The following is a 17,014-nucleotide window of genomic DNA, read 5'->3' on the forward strand; positions in this document are numbered from 1 at the left end:
CTAAATTCACCTGAAGTAACCTAAACTCAAGAAAAATCACCGTAATTGTGACATTTGGTTATAGTTAAGGAGCCGTACTTCCCATTTAGGGGTTAAATTCCAAAGTTGGGCGTCCGTTTCCAGCAAAATTTTAAAAATTTACAGGAAAGATATGGATAATTTGATCGTTTGTGTGCTTGATAATATATAAGGGTCTCGAAAAATCTGTTTATTTGTTATATATAAGCGGTTATGAACATGGGACTATACGGCGAGCGGAGGGAACTACTTGGCGCAAGGTGACCGAACAGTTGCATTGTGGGAAAGAAACGAGCATTTATGTTATCAACATGGCGAATGTACAAGGGCAATGAACTAACAGTTTTAACATTTGTGAAGCAATACGTTCATAACGAGCAAAATCTTTTAAAAAGTTTGTGAAGGACACGGATTAATGAACCTAATAACAAATTGCAGAAAGTGTGGAAAGGAGATAACAGCGAAAAAACGAGGCGAAAGCGGACGCCCAACTTCGGAATAAATGCCCCATTTAGGGAAGGACGAGAAACGCCATACTTTCAGGAATTATTCAATGACTATCTAGGATGTTATAAAGTAGGTAATAGACTGAGTTCTTGCCCTTGTACTTAGGGTGTTTAGGTAGTGCAACAGTAAGATGTATCCTCGTGCACGGGAGATGAGAAGTAGCTGTTCTTAACTATTACCTGACATTTTTTAGAAACAATTGCTGGACGCCTTCTAAACGTTAACCAAAATAAACACAACTTCCGCTCCCCTTATATATATTATCAGGCATACAAATGAGTGAATTATCCATTTCCTCCCCGTAAATTTGCAAGAAACGGACGACCAATTTCGGAACCTAACCTTTTTTCATAAATGGAGAGCTTATTTATTGTTGCGGCACACGTAGCTCACACACTGCAAATTGAAGTCAAACCATAATGAAAAAAAGAAATATCCAAACTGGCTTTCACCTTACCTTCTGAATCAGTCAGAACTTCCATTCTGCCACTAAACATAGCACGTAACATCGTATCATGTTTGGTTAATGTACCTATTGTTGTGTAATACAGTGATCCGCCGATGTTTAATTTGACGTATTGAGAAGGGTTACCCTTAATCACCGTCCTATGATCACCTGACATGCTTGTTGTTAATAAACAGTTCCCCTCTGCAAAAGCTAAGATTTATTATTAATTCTGTGTGTTTTTTCTTATTAATATAAACCTTTAAATTCCAGTGTGTGTGAATCTTTTGACACTGAAAATGAAATCGTTACATCAGTTCTCATGTATTTTGTTACACCGAAAAAAAACTACATGAATTTCTTCACCACTTGAGTATTTCTATTCTATTAACAACACAAGTCACAAAAATATGAACACAAAACGTATGTCCTGCAATATATTTCCCACACGAATTCCACCTACGTTTACTCCATTTTGGATGGAGTCTGCTTGGTTTACAAATGAAGGCTAGACTTAGGTATCTGACCAATTGAAACATTTTTGGTCCAATTAACACTTCGAAATTTGTTTGTGATAAGACTAAGTTCAGTCATACTGTACGGATCCATAAATAAATTCATTGCATATATACTTATTTTTCAGTAAATCGACTTTTTGTATCTTAAACTATCATTTTGGAGTGTGGGCTTGAATTTCCCTGCACAGATTCACTATAGCGGAGCTTTTGTGCAAAAGACACACATAAGAACTATTGTGCAAAAGACACTAACAAACTTATGTTAAGTAGCCACTGAAAAGCATGAATACCATCTAACCGAACCAGGGCATGGGCACGTCCGGTAGGAGGCAGGCGCGTGAGCGAAAGTGTGCGTATACACACAAACGAGGATAAAGGCGGATTTTCATGTGTCCTTTACCTCCGTGAGTTGCGAGCGATTGTGCTAAACAGCCAATGAAATCACGCATCGGAGATGGCGCGCTACACTCGCGTCAGAGTAGAAATTTGTTCAATTCTGACGGAAGTAGCGCGCGTACACTATTGTATTCACTGACTAACATGGCGGAAGTCGCAAACTTTCTATTTTACGCATGCGCATTAGCTAGGGAGTAGTAATTTGGCGCAATACACGCACGGATGTATGAAAACGAAAATAATTTACGGTGAATACGCTACATGTGATGCTTCCGCTCTAACGCGGGCATGAAAATCCGCCTTAACGCAAAACACTGTATACGGCATAGAATTACTTACGTTACGTGTTGTATTATAAATTTGTACATTATTAAACAAGTTATAGGTTATATCCTGATATGGTGTCATTGCTTTCATATTGGTGTTTAAAAGTAACATTATATATATCATCGTTCCAAGATGGCGTCAAGCTCGAAGTCGATGCAAAGTGGTGCTCTTATTGTTTATCTTTTTTCTCGTGGTTGTGTGTAGTGTTTATGTGCGTGCTCTACTGTCTTCATGTAGTAACGGTGCTGTGACTTTCCCAAATGAAGCATTGCCAATGAAACATGGACTGAAGTGTAGTGGAAGATCATTTCATTTTATTGCTGCTGCCTTCATACCAAGAGGACCGCCTTGTGCTCTCTCTGGTACTGCTAACAGTGACGGAGGAACTACCAGTGATTTTGTGACAAGGTATGAGTCAAAAGCAAAAAAACAGTGCCTCATTCTCGTTTGTTTTCTCCTCCTTTGTGGTGATATTCACGTAAACCCTGGCCCACCCTGTCCATATTACACTAATGCTTTCAATATATATTATCAAAATGTTCGTAGCATTAAAAACAAATTACTTGAGTGCTCATTGAACCTAGGTGAGATAAGGGAACTGGATTGTTTCGCAGTGACCGAATCGTGGCTGAATGAATCAGTGAACGACAGTGAAATTAGCTTTTCTAATAATTTCACCATTTATCGTAAAGACCGCATAACTCGTGGAGGTGGAGTGATGATTTGTGTAAATAATAAGTGGAAGAGCAAGAGAAGACTGGATCTCGAACGGGATTGTGAACTTATATGGGTGGAAGTATTTATTCCAAAGCGTCGTTCTGTGTTTATTGGATGCTTCTATAGGCCGCACAAGAACACCCCCCAGCACATCTTAGAAGCTTGCCATGACTCACTGTTACATGCGTTGTCACACGGTGACGTCATCCTATTGGGTGATTTCAACCTTTCCATCACGTGGCAGGACAGCAAGCATGGAGTCGCTAAAGATGGAAACGACAGTTATTTCATGGACAATTTTATTCATGGACTTGGTCTAGGTCAACATAATATGCATAATACCCGCAATAATAGTAATCTTGACTACGTTCTTTCTAACTTAGAACCTCGTTGTGTTGTCCCATGCAGAAATCTTTTTCCCTCGGATCACGATTCCTTGGATGTTTCTTTCGATTTCCTCCCCTCCACTACTACAAACCAGCCCCACAAAAGTAGGTCACAACTTCTATGGAAGAAAGCCCCCTGGGGTGACATCTGCCGGGCTATTGAACTGTTTCCTTGGTGTTTGTTAGAGGTAGGAACTGTTGACGACGCTGTGGACTTATTTACATCCGTTGTCCACTCAGCCATAAAGGACTTTGTGCCGGTGAAAGCATCAAAATCGAACAGGTTTCCGGTCTGGTACGACAATGAACTTCGTGACCTTCTTAAAAACAAAAAGCTTGCCTGGACTCTATGGAAATCACATCCGAGTGACTACACATATAAAAACTTTGCTAGAATTAGAAGTCTTGCCAAGAAGGTACAGCGACGTAAATATTTTGAATACATGGACTCAATTGGTGATTTTACTGTTAGTAACCCTAAAGTCTTTTGGTCTGTAATTAAATCTAGAACAAAATCTCCGGGCATACCGGCAACAATTCAAGATGACTTCTGCAAAACATTTACTTCCCTTTCCTCTACAACCCATCTCCCCCCTCTCCATCCCATCTGTTCGGACACCTTATCCATTCTCTCTACCACCCCGGGCGAAGTTCTGGCTCTCTTGCTATCGTTATCTCCACATAGATCACTTGGACCTGATAAAATTAGTCCTCTCTTTCTCAACAAAACTGCTTCAGTTATTGCGGTTCCTCTATCTATCTTATTCAATAGATGCTTCAAGGAAGGGTATTATCCCACCAGTTGGAAACTGGCTCACGTGACCCCAATATATAAATCAGGACTTAAAGATCATGTATCCTCCTATAGGCCAATATCTCTTCTTTCTGTAATATCAATTATCTGCGAAAAAATAATTAAAGACAGGCTACTTAAATTCACCTCACCTTACATCCATAGTTCTCAGCACGGCTTTTTACCGAAAAGCTCAAGTCTCTCAAACTTAAGTACTCTTCTTTCCTGTGCAGTCAAATGTATGAATAACAATACTCAATTAGATGTTATCTACTTTGATCTCTCGAAGGCCTTTGATTCTGTCAGTCACATTCATCTTCTTCATAAACTCTCCAATAGATTTAATGTACATGGCAAATTTCTCTCTCTAATCACAAGCTACTTGAAGGACCGTAAACAGAGAGTTGTTCTTTCAGGGGCGACTTCTAACCCCCAACCCGTGATCTCAGGGTTGCCTCAGGGGAGTGTACTTGGGCCTCTACTGTTTGTCCTGTATATGGATGATCTCTACACGCACTTATCAGCTCAACCTAGTGGCCTTCTGCTTTTTGCTGACGATTGTAAGTTATACAGAGAAATATCGTGTCTCCATGACACAATTGCTCTACAGGAAGACATAAATTACCTTACAGGCTGGTGTGAAATGTGGCACTTGAAACTCAACAGTAAGAAATGTGACAGTATTACTATTACTTTGAAAAAGTCTCCTGTTCCCTCCACATACCATATCAACGATTCCCCTATCCCACATTCTGCTAGTCATAACGATCTTGGTGTCATCTTTGATTCAAAACTTACCTTCTCTGACCACATCTCCTCAATACTAAAGAATTCAATGCGCATGTTGGGACTTCTTTATCGATTCACCGAACTACGCACTGTTTCTTCATTAGCAACTTTTTATAAGACTTTAATAGCGCCCAAGATCGAATACTGCTCTCCCATATGGGCCATGGCAGCACCTACACATCTCTCCAGACTTGATTCTGTTCTCAATTTCTTCATTGCTATAGTCCGATTTCGTGTTCCTGCACTTCGAATATTATCTAAGAAGGAGCTCTTGCGACATCTTAATATTCAGACTCCTGAAGTACGCAGAATTATCTCTGATCTGAAATATCTACATAAAATAGTTAATGGAACCTTAAGATCGGAAATATTACTTCAGGAACTATCCTTACGTGTCCCTTCCCGCATCACTCGGAATACCCACCTATTCCATCTTGCCCGTCCTAGGTTGGCTGTTATACAGAGGTCTCTTTTTTATAGAATACCAAACACTTATAATCAAGTAACAACTAATGTGGACATTTTTTCGAGCTACCCAGTGTTTGAAAGAGCAATTAAACGAGCTTTGACGGAATAGTTTTACTTTTACACTCTTTTTTTTCTATGTTGTTGTTATTGTTGTCTTGTTTTTTTTTCTTTCTTTTGTTAGCATGTCCCTGTGTAAAATGGCAAAGTTATGCTGTATCTGGGAAATTGTTCAATAAATAAATAATATATATATATATATATATATATATATATATATATATATATATATATATATATATATATATTTGCAGGGTGTTAATGAACTATAAAGACAAAATGTACGAGGTGATTCCTCACATCAAAATAAAATAAAAAGTTCATATGGACCTTTGGCGAAAAGTGCATAGTTTCAGAGCTAGAGCTGTCCAACTTCGCGAAAAAGCTGAATTTCAAGAGGCCCTATTTCGAATTTCAGAAACTGTGGATGGTGCTTCTTATCAGTGTGAAGGAAGTCACGCATACACAATCCAAAAGTGCATATTTCATCAATTGTCAATAGGTGTAGAGGGTATACCCTACAGGGTGTATTTTTCAGATACGTTTTCAATAGAGTTTTCAGATATACCCTGATTTCAAGAAAGATCCAAAGTAGGCAGGAGGTAAACCTTGACAACAATGGACACCCAACGCTTCGGAGGAAACAGGCAACTCCGTGTTTTTAGGAACAGGCATAACATGGACATCCAAGGCAAGTGTTAGGAACAGGTAACTCCATGTTTTTAATGTTCGGAATAACGTGTAATGATATGTATTTCTTAACGGTATATTTCTCAATTTCTTCACTTCCAAGCGTGAAACAAAACATCGCACCATGCGTTTCCCCGAGTACAAGAGACCGTGCTGCTGACGATTCTTAATACTTCCGATATCCCGCCAAAGGATACTGTGTTCACTGCTATTAAGGTTTATCGTTTGCCTGCTTTGGACCAATAAAGCAGGTCAGAGCATATCTTAGAATTCGGTTGATGGCATGTGTGGAAATTTCACCCTGCATGAATAATCTATACACCCATTGAACGTTAATGAAATATGCATTTTTGGATTGCGTATGTGTGACTTCCTTTACGCTGATAAGGACCACCATCAACAGTCTCTCGAATTCGAAATAGGGCCTCTTGAAATTTGGCTTTTTCGCGATTTTGGACAGCCATAGCTTTGAAACCATGGGTCCATATGAACTTTTTCTCTTATTTTGATGTGAGGAATAACCTCGTACAGTTTGTCCTTATAGTTCATTAACACCCTGATATATATATATATATATACTGCCGGTCAAAAGTTTCCGGTCAGATCAAAAAACAGGGAAATATCAAGTTAGGCTTGTAATACGATGCAATTTTTGAACAGGATACTTGGTAATTTAGGAACACAGTGATAGTTTTAACATCAGAATAATATAATAACGTTATCCAACAACCAAAATTGGCAAATTCTTTAAATGTTCTTCTCGTCAAAGAAACCGCCCTTCGCCGTTATCACTCGTTTCACCAGTCGGGGCATGCGGCTTCCAAGTTTTTAAAGATTTTCATCCGAATTATTATCCCAGGCGTTTCTCAGAATATCAAAAATATCAGCAGCAGATGTTGGACAGTCTTTTCGTATACTTCTGCCAAGCTCTTCCCAGAGAAATTTGATGGAGTTAAGATCTGGAGACTGGGGAGGTCATTCCATGATACAAATATCTCCTTTGGCTTGTTTCTTCTTAAAATAATCAGAACAAAGTTTTGACGTGTCCTGCGGATCAGTATCGTGCAGAAAAGTAATTCTGCGACCAATCAAATCAAATCCGAGGGAATAGTATGGGTGCTTAAAATGGAATGATAACCATTTTTATCCAGATTTCCTTGTATTCTGTGAATACAACCAACTCCAGAATTTGCGAAACACCTCGAAAGTATCACAGAACCTCCTCCATGTTTGATAATCGGGGTTACATAGTTAGGACGCATCTTTTCTGTAACAGATCTTTGAACATAAACTCGGTGTCGTTGGCCAAAAAATTTGAAATTTTGACTCATCAGTCCATAATACGCGTTTCTACTGCTTTGTTGTCCAATTTTTGTTCTTCAGGGTCCATTGAAGCCTCTGCTACTTCTGCACTCTGGGTAATAGTTGTTGTGCAGAAACAGTTGATAGTTATTTATTTATTTATTTGCCAAAGTTCCAGATACAGCAAGACAGCCATTTTACAGTTTCAGTGTAAAATGGCTGTCTTGCTTTATCTGGAACTTTGGCAAATAAATAAATACCTATCAACTGTTTCTGCACAGCAACTATTACCCAGAGTGCAGCTAATCTCAAATGTCAATTCACAGTAATAACTGAAATGTTTGTAGGGTGACTACGATGAAGTTCTGATTGGAGTTCCGGTGCAGTAAGTTTCAAATTTCTTTTGCTAAACAATACAATAATACGATCTTTCGCACGTGACGTAATACGAGGCCTTCCAGTTTGATTTTTGTCCACGTTCTTTCGTCTTCGCTGAAAACGCTTGATGAAACCTCAAAAATAGATGGAGTCTATTTCAATTTAAAATGTATTTGACGAATAGAAAAGCCCACATTATGACGCGCAATGATTCCAACGTATGCCTCTTCACTTAAGATCTTACCTCTGTCCGTGATTTCTAACAATAACGGCAACAAACCCTCAGAAGAGGCAAAAAAAAAAAAAAAAAAAATCCACACAAACATTGTTCAAAACGTCACTGTACTCTATCTTATAATATCGTTCACTAATAATGTAAACTTCTGACATTATTTGTGTCTGATAAGGCCTGTACACTAAGGAATTATATTTTAGGGGTAACTATAAAAAGGAATTAACTGCTAACGTTTAACCGTACTCCAATCAGGCAAGGTTATTGCATGATCCTGATCAGGCTATTTTTAATTAAAATAATCGCCGACTCTACAATAACTCAATAATATTTCCTTTTTACTACATGTAAACATGTTACAAAAAGGAAAAGCGTCTATTATTCTCCTGAGACATTATAGAGACTTAAACAAACAAAATATTTCGAATTGGTGGCTTTCCCTAGTTCATAAAAATATAAGTTGAAGCACCTGTCCGGAAACTTTTGACTGGCAGTGTATATATATCATAGGAAGGGGTGTCGTTTCAGAGGGGCTGCGGCTATTCCCTTTCTTTGAGAAATGCATATATATATATATATATATATATATATATATATATATATATATATATATATATATATATATATATATATATATATATATATATATATATATATATATATATATATATATATATATATATATATATATATATATATATTTAAAAAAAAACAAATTGTATATTAATATTGTACACTCTTTATGACGGTGGGAGAATCTTGCCCTTCCTTCCGTAAGCAAAATCTAAAGTGAAGGTGCTAGTATCCTCTCTGAAAAATGTGATAAGTTCCGTCTTCAAAGATGCGTCAGAACAAATGCAGTGTATGTAACTTCATCGTTTTTTGTTTTCGTTTACATAGATGTGTACGTCTATTGCGTAAGGTTACTGTGTGTAAGCATGGCCGTCTCAAGTGATACGCATAGCTACGGAAAAAAAAAAGAAATTGAGTCACTTACTGAATAAAGATATACGTGGGAGAGTTATAAACTTTTTTGTTGTTGGATTAAACTACATTTCGAAACGCCATCTACGTTCTCTAGAAAAATGTGGTGGTTTCATCCCATTTTCCACCTTCGACCGGAATACAGTGATTTCCTCTTGTAATAAAACAATGATCTAGAACCCACAACTATTTCTGAGTATTCTTTTCTTATTCATGTAAACAATACGACTAAAAATGCCTATCCTAATTTTTGTGTTCAGGATATAGTATTCTTTATATATCAGATATATAATTAGGAGACTTTGTTGTGTCTAAACCTGTGATAATAAAGAGTTGAAAATCGGTTTTGCGAAAAATTACAAAATATTTTTAGAGCCACAAAAGAAAGAATATAAAAGGATAACACCAAACTTACAAAGTGCTGACCAGTGGTTCATTTAGAAACAATGTTCCAGGGGGGGCACACTTAGTATTGCGGGGGGCACTGCTGATACTATTCTACTTATTATATTAAAGACGTATTATTTTGGTCTCCTCCGGGGGCACTCTCAGAGCTCGGGGGGGGGGGGGAAGTGCCCCCAGAAACCGGTCTGGAAGAAACACTGGTGCTGACAGTACAATTTTAGAAGTATTTTCTAAACCAGTCATTGTCATAATCCGTCCTAATTACGAAAAAATATTTGAAAAACATTCCCCTATACCTATGCGTTAATACGTTGATTACTTGTAACATTTAAGTAACATATCCTCAAGTAGTATTGTGTTGAGAGTTTTTTTTTTTTTTTTTTTTTTTTTTTTGTCGTAGTTATTCTCCATTGTGAAATGCAGGAAATACAAAATTAATTTGCATCAGGCTTGTATCCAGATGAGTTTAGGGGGCCGGGTAATCTAAATTTTTGCTGGCCCCCCATTGTGATGAACTATAATATGGTTGAATCGGGCCCCCCTAACTTCGGCCGGTCCCTCCCTATATTTTTGGGCTGACTACCGACCTGATTTGCATGTATCTCGCCGAGATCTTTACAGACATCAGAGGCTGATCTAGAAAGTAAAAACTGCGGGTGGGAAGGGAGGGAAGCAACCAAAACCCAGACTATGATAGATATATCATGAGTATGCTATAAACTTTCAAAAATTTGTAAATAATAGCTTAAATTATTTTTGGCAGTCAAAAAACTGGGGGGGCCTAGGCCCCCAGCATGGGCTAGATCCACCACTGACAGACACAAGTAGAGAAAAGAGGAGGTTCCTGAGGAACATGAAGGACATGTTGTGCAATATCGTCGGTTATATGACGTATAGACGTAAGCGCCAAAAGTGTAATTTTACAGGAGAGGCATTTAAAGAAATTTCAATGCAATTGAACCGTTCTACACATACAGCTAAAAACTATATCTATTATTATTATTATTATTATTATTATTATTATTATTATTATTATTATTATTATTAGATTTACAAGTTCCTGCATAAACAACTTTAACACTAACATGCACTTTCGAACAACAAAATTTAGTAATTAGCACTCACTTCACGTTTATTCAAGCATCATTACCCTATATCCTTCTCATGGAGAATTTTATTGGCGTCGTTGAAATACAGTAAATATATGAAAAATCCCACATATATGTCTAATTCAGACGAAAATTCCCTTCATCCCTATTCGAGAAATTAATGTCAAAAAATCCTGCAAAATATGATTTTTCCCATGGGTTGGCATGACTGGTTGTAACTAGTAAATAATAATAATAATAATAATAATAATAATAATAATAATAATAATAATAATAATTTAATACAATTAAAGTTTAATACAGGGTGCATGGAGTTATGTCTACAGTCAAATCGTTTAATCTCATGGTGTAACAAATGGAAATTGAAGAATACTCCCGTGATTTTGTCACGATTAGTAGGTAATCTAAATGTTGGGTATTTTATTATTTTGGGAAAGTAAGAAAAAACAAAAAGTACATTCGAAGAAGAGAAAGTAAGCGACATCTACACTTAGATTTAATATTTGGGCAAGTAGAGTTCCACTCTGACGTCTAAGGAAAATTGAACAGGGTAAGGTAACCCTAACATTTGACTGCAGGATATAGTTTTTGTGGAAAAGAAGTAAGCATGCAAACTATGCATCATTCACCCTTTCGAGACAGGATTATTTTGGGCCTTTTTGGTGGACTTTCAGTTAACGAATTATAAGTCAAAGACTATTTACTCCATTGATATCAAGGATGTTATAAAATAGAGGATCTGCCCATACGTATCTTCATCATATGAACTCAATGAAGCCACAAAACAACCGAGCATCGTCTGTCCCGGCACGTCTGATTGGCTACTCTCGTTTCCGCCATGATTGTTGGCTCGAAACATTGCGATCTTAGTGGCGCGGAGTGGGCAGACTGGGTGTGGCGAAGCTGTGACGTATGGCTTCACGATTTTGTTGTATGGGCAGATCCTCTATTTCATAACATCCTTGAGTGATATGGACAATCCTTTTTTTTTTTTTTTTTTTTTAGAAGGATGTGACAATTTTAAGGCATAAGTTTGATTGCAGTGTTGCCAGCGAGAGGGAAATTATGGATGAAGATGTAGGGATGAGAATTCACAAAATATGCCTAACTGAAACTTAAGATTTTTTGAGCTCGCACCACTGTTACCACATGAGTCCAAGTCACCTCGAAAAACTCTTTGGTGTGTCTACAACGCACAGTGAAAACGCGAAGCCATTAGCTGCTATCACGTGAAGCTATTATCTCTCTCAAACGGAGGAAATTATACTGAAAAAAAAACTAGGAAAAAAAGAAAATTCGGAATTCAAAAAATTCTCTAATTTTTAACTTTGGGCTCAAATTTGAGAGGGAAATTCAACAGTCAGGAAAAAAATACCATCAGGATAAATTATGGTCCAATCATATTTGGCATAGAAAAGATAATCCCGGTATGTTAATTAATGTTCACATAGGGGATAACTTTTTCTATGCCAAATATGATTGGACCACAGTTTATCCTTATGGTAATTTTTTCATTTCCCATGTCTTTAAAGGATAGCACCGTTTCTTTCAACCACCCTGTCAGGGGCGGCTTTAGGATTTTGATTTTGGGTAGGCCCGCTTCCTCGCTTATGGATACATATACACATTTGTTTGATTAATGACAGTAAGAAATTACTTTTACAGTAGTAGTTGATGCTATTTGTTAAATAATTATCTACTATTAATATAAATATCGGGAAATATATTTACTCTTTACTGTATCTGTTAACGTTTATATATTTTTCAAAAATTTTGGGTAGACCCGCGCCTACCCGCTAAAGCCGCCACTGCACCCTGTCTCGAAAGGGTTAAGGAGCTTCAGGTTGCGAGAGCACTTGTGCTTTTTCTCTCTCTTCCCGACTAACTTCATTAGCTTTCGTTCCTTCTAAATTCTCTCTCTCTCTCTCTCTCTCCATATTCTTTCTGCCACTGGAACCTAGAAAACCTATGAACAAGAAAAGCACCAATAAGTAATGAGCTAAGGAATTTACATGTGTATGTCAATTCAGACAACTTAAAGTAAAGAGAAGAACATTTTGGAAAAAATAGACATGTCAGAGTATACACTAAATACTTGCAGTCCCAGTTTAGGTAACATACTTACATTCATGACTTATTGAATTCTTTTTCCAGTCGGAATATATAGAAATTAAATCATTTGATTTTGTCATTGTTATAAATAAACACTACTCAAGTCGTGCTGTTCTTATTCAACTTTTATAGCTAGTAGCTGATATTTCCGTTTGCGGTTAAGATATAATGATGTATTATAACACATTAACGCTGTTAAGTAATCTCTATTATTGGTTTCGAATGGGAAGAACAAAAACAAATCACTTTATTTCTTGGTTGGTCGGGAAAGTCCCGAATTTTTGTCTTTCAAATTATACATTTTTTAAAAAAGTAGGAAAAAACTTTTCTACGTCGAGCATTTGCTACTAAAAATATCTCATTACGTGAACTGAGTACTCACAAAAAATATCCATCATGAATTCACACAAAGCGTCACTATATGTGCTGATAAAATGCATAAGTGCGGTACTGGATGGTCAGTGTTGCTAAATCTCGACAAATTTATTTTCATGCATTCAGTGCGCCTAGCAGAAAGACTTCACGTTGAAATAAGACGAATATTTTAAACTCAACTGTTTGCTGGGAAAACAAATAACTATTTGCTTCAATAAGTATGCGTTATCTAATTCATGGGCAAGAACCTGCCACCAAACCAGTTCTCGATACTCTTCTACTGTACTTATTAAGAGGGGCCGCGATACCTCAGTGGTAGAACGCTCACCTATGGTTGGGGAAGAGGGGGTATTGACACGTGTTTTTTTTTTTTTAATTGGTCAGAACAGCAATGAGAGAGTACCAAAGAATCTAATGATTAGTGCTGTATATACCTACGTATGTTTACTATGAAATAACTCGGTACTGTTGTGTAATTACTCTCCGTTAAAAAACAGCAGACAGAAATTTGAAACTTTATACTACGTTATCATTAAACTGCAGTTGAGGGTAATAGCACGCAACAGTTGAGTTCTTAGTTTAATTCGTTTTTAAACCTTCCTTACGATGATATTCCCTAAATGTATTTGCTTTCTTCGCTCTTTTTATTGCAGAAGAGCGTTACGACGTGTTGCTGTTAGAATTTCTGAGCTTTGGTGCCTTCCCTTCTGTTTCATTAGCGATGTTTTTTTGCCTAGGAATCGGAGAAATTGCTGTTAGCGGGATTATAGCGGAGGATTCTTCGGAATTGCTAACTTTCCTTGATGGTTGAGCGACTGCCAGTTCCAGAAACGTCACTAAATTTTTGTTTTGTCGGGTTCATTACACCATGAGGAAAGTCTTCTTCCATATTCTCCTCAGTCTAAGTACAGCAATGATCACTTGCAGCAAAATTAGCATCTATAAAAACTTCTGGATTCATGGGGAAAATATCACACTTTTCAAAGCCTGATGAGGCATTTTTAAGGCTGCACACTTTCTCAAACGCAACTTTAAAAATTTTTTGGAACATAACCAAGTTCAATTTGGTCGTGCGGATGTTGGCGCATCCATGAATAACAAGCATCATTGTATACACATTTGAGGAGACTGAACGCTGAAATGTCAAAAGGCTGCAATTTAACACTACTATATGGTAGTAAAGAAAGCATGATCTCACCATTTTCTTTTGCTTATTCATATGAAGGAAGTGGCGTATGGCTTTGATGATTGTCCATAATGAGAAGAATTGGATTCTAAACAGATGGTTTAGTAATCTCTACAAAGTGTTTTAACCAAAGCATGACGGTATCTTCATTTGACTATCAATTTTTTTGAAGATATGTATATTGATCCATGCGGTCCTCTTCGTTCAGGGGCGCATCCAGGGCGGACTTCTGGAGGGGGCGGTGGGTTGTAATGCCACTACTTACAGCTACTTTTAAGAGCTCCAAACTCTGGGATTGGTTTTATTTATATATAAAATAAGAAATTTTTCTCTTTTTTGGGGGGGAGATCGCCCCGAACGCCCTCCCCTGGATCTGCCCCTGTCTTCGTTTCTGTTCGTAATTATTTTGTCCTGGATAAACAAACGGTGAAGGAACGTTAATTCCAGTTGAACTCACTGCACAGATTACTGTAATGTTTCTTCTTCTTTCTAAGCTTGTTGCTACTCCAATTTGTTTTAGTTCTCTAGGAGTAGGAATTCTCTGATGTTTTTGAACTATTGTGATTCTCGTTTCATCCATGTTAAAAATCCTAGAAGGAGAGAAGTGGTGTTTGTCCATAAGTTGTCTGTAGTTGTCAAAAATTTGTTCACTGCGTCTCTGTTGAAGCCCGTAATTTTCGGTAGAGATGTTGCTTCTGGTTTCCTGATACTTACTTGTGGATTTGTGGATTACGTTCCAAAAATGCTTCAGCTCAGTCTCTACCAGCCATCTTATTTTTTGTAAAAAAAAAAAAAAAAAAAAAAAAACTTGTTCGATAACTTGTCTAGTGTTGCAAATTGAAAGGCAATTCGACGAAGCTCCATTAAAGCAATCCCATAGAAGAGGTTCGACAATGTCATGGTATGGCGTTTGATTTCTTCTTGTTGTTGTGTCGTAAATATTGGTTTCCTTCCTATTCTAGATCCACCAAAATCTCCTTTTTTTAATCTTGTTCTAATAGTAGCTTCCATGTGACTGATGATACCTCCGTCTTCCTAGGGTTAATGTTTAGAGTATTATTTCTAAATTATCCATTCAATAATGTAATTACACGCACTCTTGTGTTCATGCGTGCTATTATCCTAAATCAGGCATCTTGATTGTTTTTCTTTTATTATTATTATTATTATTATTATTATTATTATTATTATTATTATTATTATTATTATTATTATTATTATTTGTTCTTGAATGACATGCGTAAATAATATAACAAAATACTAACCCTATTTATTCTAAATTGACTATTCATACACATTAACTACAAAAATATCGTACCCCAGAAGTAAGTTTGAACTTGCCTTTAAGGAAAATTGGTGAAATTTTTTAAGAAAAACGAAGATTTTTTAATATATGGTCATACTCCGCAGTACGTTCTCTGTAGCGCTCTCCTACTCAAGTGAGGTTCGTTGGGCACGTTGTTGGGGGGATAGAGCCCCATGTAGGCCTTCTCTTTCTTATGCTTCTTTGTAAACAGGGCTGCGTGCAATTATACATAGCGTGCCATTACTCCGCTTTCCCCTACAGGTGCACACCCAGAAGTATTTGTTGGAAGGGGTTCACATTTGCAGGGGGAGGCAGTACGTCTGCGGTGATTACGATCACTAACAACTAACTCCAGAAAAGCGTGTACCGTAAATAGAATGCTGCTATAGACACAAAACGGAGTTTTATTGTATTTTAATATGTGTAGGGTTCGTCACCAGTCATGCTGGTGGCTAGTGCGCCTTTGAATCCTTTTTGTATGGTTCAATTGTTGACATTTTTGGTGCCCTTTACGTCCAAAATGAAACGTATTCTCCCCATGCGAAGAACGGGTATTCTCCTAGTTTATTTAGAAAAAAGAAAATAATAAATAGTTTATTTGTTTAAATGATTGCATGTAAATCTGACAATAAAATAAAAATTACAGCAAAAAAAGGGAGGACGTTACGTAAGGAGGACCCTTCCTTTCCCTTGTAACACCTCGTAACACAAGACCGAACCCCCTCCCCCCCTTTGCCGCGTTACGTCATATGTGGACGACATCTTAGTATTGAGAAACATGAAACTGCACCCCGTTCAAAGAAAAGTTGAAATGACACTGTTGTTACATACATACTGAAGCTCAAGGAGAGTAGTTTCTACTCAATGAAGAGAACATTTTTCCATTTTCCTAAAAACGAACCCGGATCATTTATACGGCAAAAAAAGAAAGAAAAAGAAAAAAGAAAGAAAAAGAAAAAAGAAAAGAAAAAAACAGTACAACAGGACGTTTGGTAATCCCATTAGCAGAATGGTTAATAGGCATCTTCTGTCTTCATGATCGGTGTTCGATTCCCGATAGGATAATTGAATTTTCGGTAATGATCTAGCATTAAGGAGCATCTTAGTAGCTATTAGAAATAAAGTTTAGCAAACTCTGGTCTGGAAAGCCAGAATTATCAGGGATGTAAGTTAATGTGCTAGTCACACGTCACTGTGCTAGTAAAAAATAAAGTAAAATAAACCTGTCTGGCTAGGTAAAATCCTGCATGAGTTGTAACGTTAGGAAGTTTATTTTAGCTTAAGTTAAAATATCCTATATCTAAGAGCGCAGCTTAAAAACTCCTCTAACAATTCTCATCTGTGTCAATGGACTTCCTCCTTCTTTCGACAAGGATTGTTGGTCGATATTACTGGTTATATAATATTTCATTCTGTTTTTGCTATTAATTGCAACTCCATATTTACCACTGAAGGACTATTGTCAGCCAGACAATTTCTATAAGTATCGGCAAATCGGTTCCTATTTTCATGAT

At 37.1% G+C, this 17,014-nt stretch overlaps 2 protein-coding genes across 2 annotated transcripts in view; one reads left to right on the forward strand and one right to left on the reverse strand.

Moving 5' to 3' along the window:
* The window catches only part of LOC145694607 (BTB/POZ domain-containing adapter for CUL3-mediated RhoA degradation protein 3), a 37,902-nt gene extending 36,324 nt beyond the window's left edge, over positions 1-1,578 (reverse strand). The window contains exon 1 of the mRNA XM_081770996.1: positions 983-1,578. Within this exon, the coding sequence (XP_081627122.1) occupies positions 983-1,148 (166 nt within the window). The 5' untranslated portion in view covers positions 1,149-1,578. The remainder of the gene's footprint in view (positions 1-982) is intronic.
* A 914-nt stretch (positions 1,579-2,492) lies between these two features.
* The window catches only part of LOC145694606 (cyclic GMP-AMP synthase-like receptor), a 52,528-nt gene continuing 38,006 nt past the window's right edge, over positions 2,493-17,014 (forward strand). Inside the window, exon 1 of the mRNA XM_081770995.1 lies at positions 2,493-2,619. The gene's annotated coding sequence lies outside the window, so the exon portion shown is untranslated. The remainder of the gene's footprint in view (positions 2,620-17,014) is intronic.

The sequence above is a fragment of the Thermobia domestica genome, chromosome 9, assembly GCF_964235325.1.
Source record: "Thermobia domestica chromosome 9, izTheDome1.hap1.1, whole genome shotgun sequence".
Classification (NCBI taxonomy): domain Eukaryota; kingdom Metazoa; phylum Arthropoda; class Insecta; order Zygentoma; family Lepismatidae; genus Thermobia; species Thermobia domestica.